General features: G+C 40.0%; 1 protein-coding gene across 1 annotated transcript; it reads left to right on the top strand.

The window, feature by feature from the left end:
- Window positions 1-4,286: 4,286 nt before the first annotated feature.
- On the top strand, window positions 4,287-8,493 carry LOC110895721 (protein SUPPRESSOR OF MAX2 1). The gene is made up of 3 exons (XM_022143044.2): window positions 4,287-5,758; window positions 6,603-6,795; window positions 6,879-8,493. The coding sequence occupies exons 1-3, from the start codon at window positions 4,587-4,589 to the stop codon at window positions 8,286-8,288; spliced, it is 2,775 nt and encodes a 924-aa protein (XP_021998736.1). The 5' UTR covers window positions 4,287-4,586; the 3' UTR covers window positions 8,289-8,493.
- The last annotated feature ends 472 nt before the right edge of the window (window positions 8,494-8,965 follow it).

Here is an 8,965-nt window from a genome sequence, read left to right as displayed (position 1 = left end):
GGAATGGCGACAGATAGTAAAGGATGATGGTGTGTTTCAACTAGGTGGTGGCTGTTGTGATAGAGGTGGGAGTGGCGGTCGTCAGAGTTTGCGTAGTGGTTGCAAGTGATGGTAGCGGGGGGTGGTGATGGTGTTGCGGTGATGGTGGCAGGTAGTGGTTGCCGTGGTGGTGGTTGTTGCCATGGTGGTGGTGCAATGGTGGGCATCCATGACAGTATCCACGTACATGCCAAATATTATTTTTAAGGGTTATTGAATTTTAATAATCCTAAGTTTCACCTGTTGGCCGATAATAATCTATACTTTAAATTTTTTCTCCAACAATATCAACTTGTAAGAATTTGACCCCCAATGATCATTTTCTAATATAGGTGCACTTAAATCAATTAAGGAGTCAGCATGTACCTTGAATCTATTGAGGAGGGCAGGAGGCTAATTAACTATTACAAATTAAAGGTATAAAATATTACACAAGATAACTGTTACAAATTAAAGGTATAAAATATAATATTAAGATTTAAAATTTAAAATTAATTAAAATGTAACAAAATAGTAGGGTGTTTAAATATATTCATACAAATTAAAACAAGAGAATATATGGGACTGACTCATATATTTAAAACCCATTACCTATGAACTTTACTATCAATCAATCCTATTAGAACCTTAGTTATCATTATCTAGTTGTATAAAACACTTTTTCTTAGGATTATATTTTGAGTATAACTCTATAAGTTGTATAACTAAAACTTCATAGATATATTAATTATTATTAACATTAAAATTTTGTTGAAAAATAAACATCATTAGTTGTGTAAATTGAATACCATGTCATCATTTAGAAACATTTGAAAGATATAAATTAGTTATCATTATCTAGTTATATAAAACACATTTTCTTAGGATTATACAGTGAGTATAAGACTATGGGGTGTGGGGGGTTTGGGTTGGAGGCATTGTTTGACACGTGATACTTGTGGGTTCCACTAGTCTACACCTAAAAAAGTGGGGTGTGAAAAGGGCGTGGCCAAACAGCGTTGGGGTGCCATGTGAACCGATTTTTTTTTTGTTTTTCATATTAATCATAGAATTTAATAAAGTAATTTTAAATAACTACAATAAAAAATACATTACATCACCAAAAAAATCAATCAGTCATCTTCATCTTCAATGGAGTCAAATCTAGGAAGTGTCGAAACATGTTCTACAAAATCAGCTCGAAGGTTTAAATTTATTTGTCTTGACTGAATCTACAACAATAGCTTTCACGATCAGCGCCACTGTTGATAATAATATCTTTTTGGAGGTTGGTAGTGTTTTTGAATTGAGTTAATTGCCATTTTAGTCCCTGTGGTCTGGGCAATTTTGCCAGTTTAGTCCAAAGGTTTCATTTTTAACATCTGGATCCAAAAAGGTTTCGTCGTTGCCATTTTGATCCAACTGACTTAACTCCATCCATATGTGTTAAGTCTGCCAAGGGCATTTTAGTCATTTTATTTTTCTTTTAATTAACCATTTATTCTTTATTGATTATTCCTATATAAAAAACATGTCTCCCTCTAATAATCTTCATCATCAGTCATCTTCATCATCAGCAACATACCTGCGAATTAGCAGCGAATGTCTGCGAATTAGCAGCGAATGTCTGTGAATTCTGATCAAAACAAATTGCAGCGAATGTTCTTTAATTCTATGCGAATCAGTTCTGTAGATGAAGGTTTGCGGAGGTAATTCTTCTGATATACCGTTCTGCGGCAGCAATACAGTTCTGCAGCGAATGTACCAAACTAGTCGATTCAAATAACTTTGCGTAAATACCAAACTGACTTGTTTTTAATGAATAAACTGCAGCAAATAAACTGCTACCTGCTGTTATCCGAAACACCTTACATCACCATCTTAATCGAACACCATCATCTCGCCGCCAATCATCACCACCAGAAACACTGTTCTTCCAAATCACTGTTCTTTGCCGGAAACCACGTAACATGCAACCCGTAAGTTTTCGTATGCACCTTTCTATTCGGTTTCTACCGGGTATCAAAAGCCCCATCACAATTTCTTTGTGTGATACCCTTACTGTTTGAAATTTTGAGTTTAAAAAGTTAGGGTTTCATTTACTCCAATAGATTAAGTCAAACCACCTTCAATCCCATATCATCAATCACTCAAATTCATCACTCCACTCGATTAAATGAAAGATGTGTGTAGATCTGGAATGTGAAGGTGCGGATCGGAGGGGTATGTGTGTGTGTGTGTGTGTGTTTGATGGCTGAAGGTGCAGGTGGGTTATCACCCAAAAATGGGTGATGGAGCTCGGTGGTGGTGGCTGGTATGGGATGTGGTGGCAGTGGCGGTGGTTGTCGCCGGTGTAGCGTGTGGGATTTATTGGCAGTGGCGGTGATGGAGCTCGGCGAATCAGTGGCGGTGGTTAGCAGCGAATGTCTGTGAATTCTGATCAAAACAAGATGGAGAGAGAGAGAGGGGGTGTTATTGCAGAGAAGAAGGCGGCAATGGTTATGTTGCTGATGATGAAGATGACTGATGATGAAGATGACTGGAGGGAGACATGTTTTTTATATAGGAATAATCAATAAAGAATAAATGGTTAATTAAAAGAAAAATGAAATGACTAAAATGCCCTTGGCAGACTTAACACATATGGATGGAGTTAAGTCAGTTGGATCAAAATGGCAACGACGAAACCTTTTTGGATCCAGATGTTAAAAATGAAACCTTTGGACTAAATTGGCAAAATGGCCCAAACCACAGGGACTAAAATGGCAATTAACTCTTTTGAATTTTATGATAGCAAAAATGAGTAAGAATTGTTTGATTTATATAGAATATAAATAAAAGATTTTTTTTAAATAGCCGTTGGCCAACAGCTATGCCAAACGGCTAGCCCAACGGTCAACTCTCACCAGCCAATACTAGCCAGCCACCTCACTTCTCCCCCCGCCCCACGTCAGGCTTCAAAGCCACGTTAGAGGGGCAACGCCGTGGCCAACGCTGTCACGGTGTAGGTTAGCTAGCGTTGCCTGGCATCTCCCGCCCCAACCAATGCCCCACACCCACTAGTCTAACTGTATAAGTTGTATAACTAAAACTTCATTGCCAATGAGATAGTGGTGGAGTGGTTGCGGAAAGGCTTGGTGTTCCTTGTGACCCAGGTTCGACTCCCGCTCTTCTCATTATTTTCTGCGGCATCCAGGAGAAGGTCGAATACGGGTGGCGCCGATTCGTCTTAGATGGGAGGCGAGGTTTTACCGATTATTCCACCGTCGTGCCTTCGGACGGGTGGAGGTCGGGTTTACGCGCATCTGGGAGAGCCAAGAGGCTGGCGGCGATCGAGTAGTCGACCTTGGCCACAACATCCGGTGTCACGATAGTTGGTACGACATTTTTTGCCGTTAAAAAAAACTAAAACTTCATTGATATATTAATTATTTATTAACATTAAAATTTTGTTAAATAAAATACACATTATTAAGGCGCGTTGACACTGAGTACCAAAAAATAAGCGCGTGGAAAAGGTTGACAGAGTGAAGCTTATAAAGTCGGTCAATGTTTAGTCACATTTATAGAAATATTATATGAAAAAGTAAAACTAATAATAAAGTGATATATTCACCCATGAATCTTTTCATCCCTAAAAAGGTTGAAAAGGTACCTTTTATCCTTCTTTCCAACTCAATTGTCAATTTTATTTCGCAATCCTAAATAATGAAATTAAACTAATGCATTTTACAAAATATATAAACAATTTGATACAACCTATATATGTTATTTGTATGTTTTTAGACCATATGACTATCAAGTTGGGTAGTGATGATTATAAGTTTTAAAAATTTAAAACAAAACCTAAAGTATTAGATACAAATATATTCGTTTTTAATACCATTTAATTTAAAGAGTATAATATCAGTTCGATTCCCGAGCTAAACCGGGTTTTCGTCCCACGGGGTGTTACGCCAGACAGTTCTGCTTTTGTGGTGGCATAACGACTGTTAAGTGGTAGCCGGCGGTATAGTTTTCTGAGGGAATGCCCAACAAAGTCAAACTTTAAAGCCAGTGTGAGCCCGGTTAAAACAACATAGTTTAATCAAAGTGGGACAATACTTGACTTTTCAATTTGAAAAGTGTGGTAGCCTATCTTATACATCTTATACATGAAGTTCACCAACACAATTCTTTTAAAACTATTATATATAACCGATTAAAACTAAGATGAAAGTAAAAACAAAGAAAGATATAAACTCACAAAATACCAAAAATACTTGCAACAGAAACTCCAATCTTTCCACCTCTCCATAAAATTCTCTCTCTCTCTCCTCCACTCTCTCTCTCTCTCTCTCTCTCCAACAATTTAAAAACTTAACCAAGGATAAATTCAGCTAAAACCACCCCCTTCAAAAAGTTCATTTTGTTTTACATTCATACCATCAACCTCTCATGTACAATTTCTCCGAAAAACTTCAATCTTTCACCATTTCTGTACAATCCAACATCTGGGTATTCTTCAATCCTTAAATTCAATCAAAACCCACATCGGAACCACAATCTTTATCCAGAAATTTCTCCAAATGAGGTCAGGATTATCCACAATCCTCCAAACCCTAACCCCAGAAGCCGCAGCCATATTAACCCACTCAATAGCCGAAGCCGGCCGCCGTAACCACAACCAAACGACGCCGCTTCACGTCGCCGCCACCCTCCTCGCCGCTCCGGCGGGCTTCCTCCGGCAAGCCTGCATCCGGTCCCACCCAAACTCCTCACACCCACTTCAATGCAGAGCATTAGAACTCTGTTTTAGTGTGGCTTTAGAACGGCTCACCTCGGCTTCCTCGGCTCCGGCTGTAGCCGAGCCGCCCGTTTCCAACGCGTTAATGGCCGCTTTAAAACGGGCTCAAGCTCATCAGCGGCGCGGCTGCCCTGAACAACAGCAGCAGCCGCTGTTAGCCGTGAAGGTTGAGCTTGAACAGCTTATTGTTTCCATTCTTGATGACCCGAGTGTGAGCCGGGTCATGCGGGAAGCCAGCTTCTCTAGCCCCGCAGTTAAAGCCACTATTGAAAAATCTTTATTACTACCCACTAGTAATAATAATCGTAACGGAAATACTATCTGTAACAATAATAATAACTATATATTCCGGGCATTACCTGATGATGCCCGGAATATTTATTACAACAACCAAAGAATACAAAAAAATGATGAAAATCTTTATATGAATCCAAGATTACAAGTACAACAAGTAAGAATGGAAGATGTCAACCGGGTGATCGAAATCATGTCGAAATCGAAGAAACGAAACCCGGTTTTAGTCGGGGAATTTGAGCCTGAATCGGTGAAGAAAGAAATTTTAATGAGGGTAAAAAGTGGTGAATTTTTACTTTCGCCGGAGTTAAAAAATGTGGAGGTTATGGCGGTGGATTTTTCGTCGGAAAAGTTGGAAATTCCGGTTAAGATTAGGGAATTGAGGGAGTTGGTGGATTGTGAGGGTGGGGAAAGGTGCATTGTTGTGGATTTAGGGGATTTGAAGTGGGTGGTGGAGGCGGCGGTGGCGGTTGGGGTGGATTTAGTGCGGGAGGCGGTGGCGGAGATGGCGAAAATAGTGATGGAGAATCGTGGGGTTTGGTTGATTGGAACCGCGACATGTGAGACTTATCTAAGGTGCCAAGTTTATCATCCGTCTATGGAAAGTGATTGGGATTTACAAGCTTTGCCGGTTTCTTCAAGAACACCTATTTCCGGCAGGTAAAGTTTTAATCTCTTTTCTAATAAATTTGAAATTTGGTGTTCTAATAATAAAAATATAGGAGTAAACTGACAAAATGGTCCCGAGGTTTAGTCACTATTGACACTTTAGTCCAAAAACTCAAATTTTTTTAATCTGATTTCTTGTGGTTTCAATTTTGTTGCTATTTTCATCCAAAATCAAAATCTGGTTATATGTTTCAGTTAATATCCAGATTTTTTTTGTCTTTTTCCTTCCTTTTAATGAAGGACAAAATTGTCATTTTTTTAATTTGCTATAATAAAGCGTTAAAAGACCATTTTGCCCTTCATTAAAAGGGAGGAAAAAGAAAAAAAAAATTGGATGTTAGCTGAAAAATCTGACTAGATTTTGATTTTGATAAAAATGACAACAAAATTGAAACCAAATGGACCCAGAATTAAATGGGTTTGAATTTTGGACTAAAATTGCAAAAGTGACCAAACCTCCGGGACTATTTTGGCAGTTTACTCAAAATATAGTAAGGCGGGGTGTTAGTGGGAGCAGACTTTCCATCCCCCAAGACGGAAAGGTTTGTCGTCTGCCACCAGTCCGACCTTTCCCGGACTTTACTAGTAGCTTTTACTATGAGCGGAATTTTACACGTTTGTTTGTTTTGTTTTTTAAAATTTGGTATTCTTATAAAAAATGTTTTTAAAGCCAGGGTGTCGGCTCCCGTCTCTCATGGGTCCCACATTCCCCGGGCCGAGTAGCTTTTGCTATGAGCTGGATTTTACTCGGTGTTTTGTTTAATTGTTTGTGTGTTTGAGATATGGTGCCATTGGAGTTGCCTAACATAAGATCAAACGATTATGAAATATATAGGTTGAATTCATCCAACATCGCTGCCCAAACGCCACCACCATGCTGCCCGAAATGCTACCAGCAGTATGAACAAGAGCTTGAGAAATCGTCGGTTGAGGCGAAGAGTGATCTACCTCAATGGTTGCAGAATGCAAAAGCACAGAGATGTGAAACCGATAGTGAAAGTGGAACGAAACCGCCTCATGGATCTACGGTACTAAATCCGGTTTCGTTACTTCTAATGAATTTGTTTTACATTTTCTTGTAGAATTTGGTTTCATTTGGCTGTTTTTGTAGGTTAATGATAAAGAACTGATGAAGAAATGGAGTGAGATATGCTCGCGAATCCATCCGAACCATAATCAAATCCCGAGTTTTGGAAGAATGGGGACGGGTCTTGTACCTACGTATACGCCGAACATGTTTCTGAGTCAAACGGGTCAACAGCAAGAGGCTCCCCCGAGCCCTGTTCGGACAGATCTTGTTCTTGGACCAAAAGAAGTTCACGAGGATTTACCGGCTAAGGACTACTTGGGATGCATCTCATCCGAACCCCGAGCCAAAGGTGACGGATCTCCGAAGGGTAAATTAGTCAATTCTGCAGATGCGGGCTCGTTCAAGAAACTTCTCAAAGGTCTGATGAAAATGGCGTGGTGGCAACCTGAGGCAGCTTCCACCATCGCGACAACGGTAACACGATGTTCAAGGAGTAGTTTGTGGTTGCTGTTTGCGGGTCCTGATCGTGTCGGGAAGAAGAAGATGGCATCGGTTCTTGCCGAGCATGTATGTGGGACTGACCCGATCACGATATGCCTTGGGTCGAGGCGTGATGAGGTTGAAATGGATTGCGGGTTGCGTGGTAAAACGATGTTGGATCGGATTGTTGATGCGGTTCGTAGGAACCCGTTTTCGGTAATTGTACTTTCGGATATCGATGAAGCGGATATGCTCGTTCGCGGGAGCATAAAAGAAGCAATGAAGAGAGGCCGGTTGACGGATTCTTATGGTCGTGAGATTAGCCTCGGGAACATTATATTTGTGTTAACCGGTAACTGGTCGACGAACAATGGTGATGAAATCGCTGACAAGTGGCCGCATTCGTCTTCATCCGATGACTGGCGACTAAAGCTAACTATTTGTAAAAAACGACCCAAAAGACGAGCGGATTGGCTTTCGGAGGTAAATTCATCACCAAAACAACAAAAGAAAGTAGGGTCCGGTCTCTCGCTCGATCTTAACCTTGCGGTGGACACCGAGGAAGAGCGGACGGACACAAGCGATCTCACTATCGAGCAAGGAGACGAGAATCCACATTTTGCAAGTACCTCAGTTTCGGTACCACACGAGCTTGCGGGTCCAAGTGACGTGACGGTCATGTTTAAACCGGTTCAATTTGGGCTAATCCGTCACGAAATCGAGAAAACAATAAAAACCACATTTTCCACCTTATTCGACGAGAAACTATCCATCGAGGTCGATGAAGCAACCATAGACAACATAGTAAGCGGGCTATGGTTCGGGAGAACGGGGTTAGAGGACTGGGCTGAACAGGTTCTGGTACCGAGCCTTCACAAGCTTGTGGGACGCTTACCGTCTTCGGTTGACAACTTGGTGGTTCGACTCGAGTCGGATTGCGGTCTTGATCAGGCAAACCATGGCAGAGATCGGTTGCCGAGTATAATTAATGTAATAGTAGATACAGTCTAAAAGGTTGAGGGGTAAAGTTGTAACTCTTTATTTCTATTAGGATCACAGTTGTAAATAGACAAAACTCTTTGGATACTGGATAGGCAGGGAAGGAGGTAATATTAAAACCTTTTGAAACATTTTGTTTATAAACAATTTATTGTGTATGCAACTATGTGTAAGTAAATTAGTATTTTGTAAATGAAGGGGGCAACTTTTTTAGCTTCGAATCTATGAGAACACTATATTGCTATCATGTTATTGACCGGACCAACGCTGATATGAACATATATAATGTTACGTTAGTTCGGTCATAGGTATATGTTCTGAAAGTTGAGGCATAAAAATAACAAATACGAGTGTGTTCTTACGCCCTAACAAGGGTGGTAAATTATCTATACAAGAAACATCACACCCTTGTATTATGTGATGAGCATATCATGATCCGAAGCAAACCATCTTTTAGTAAGCCATACTAACGAGACATAGGCGTATCCAGCCCACATTTGTGGGTTCCGAACACAGGGCGTTTGGAAAAAATGTAAAAATTAATGAGAACCTTATAGAATTTAGAAAAAAAAATAGTGAGAATTAAAGAGAATTTACAAAAAAAAAAAACCTGTTAAAATAAAATTCTGAATCCGTTACTACGACGATACACCTATTCATTGCTAGAGTACATACATAAAATGACAAAT

The sequence above is a fragment of the Helianthus annuus genome, chromosome 3, assembly GCF_002127325.2.
Source record: "Helianthus annuus cultivar XRQ/B chromosome 3, HanXRQr2.0-SUNRISE, whole genome shotgun sequence".
NCBI classification, from domain to species: domain Eukaryota; kingdom Viridiplantae; phylum Streptophyta; class Magnoliopsida; order Asterales; family Asteraceae; genus Helianthus; species Helianthus annuus.
This window is presented reverse-complemented; position numbering and strand designations above follow the sequence as displayed.

What these genes read in the sequence shown, in the direction of transcription:
- LOC110895721 (XM_022143044.2), top strand. Translation starts at nt 4,587, where the DNA reads ATGAGGTCAGGATTATCCACAATCCTCCAAACCCTAACCCCAGAAGCC. An exon ending in AGAACACCTATTTCCGGCAG is followed by an intron (nt 5,759 to 6,602) that starts GTAAAGTTTTAA and finishes TGAAATATATAG; the next exon opens with GTTGAATTCATCCAACATCG. An exon ending in AACCGCCTCATGGATCTACG is followed by an intron (nt 6,796 to 6,878) that starts GTACTAAATCCG and finishes CTGTTTTTGTAG; the next exon opens with GTTAATGATAAAGAACTGAT.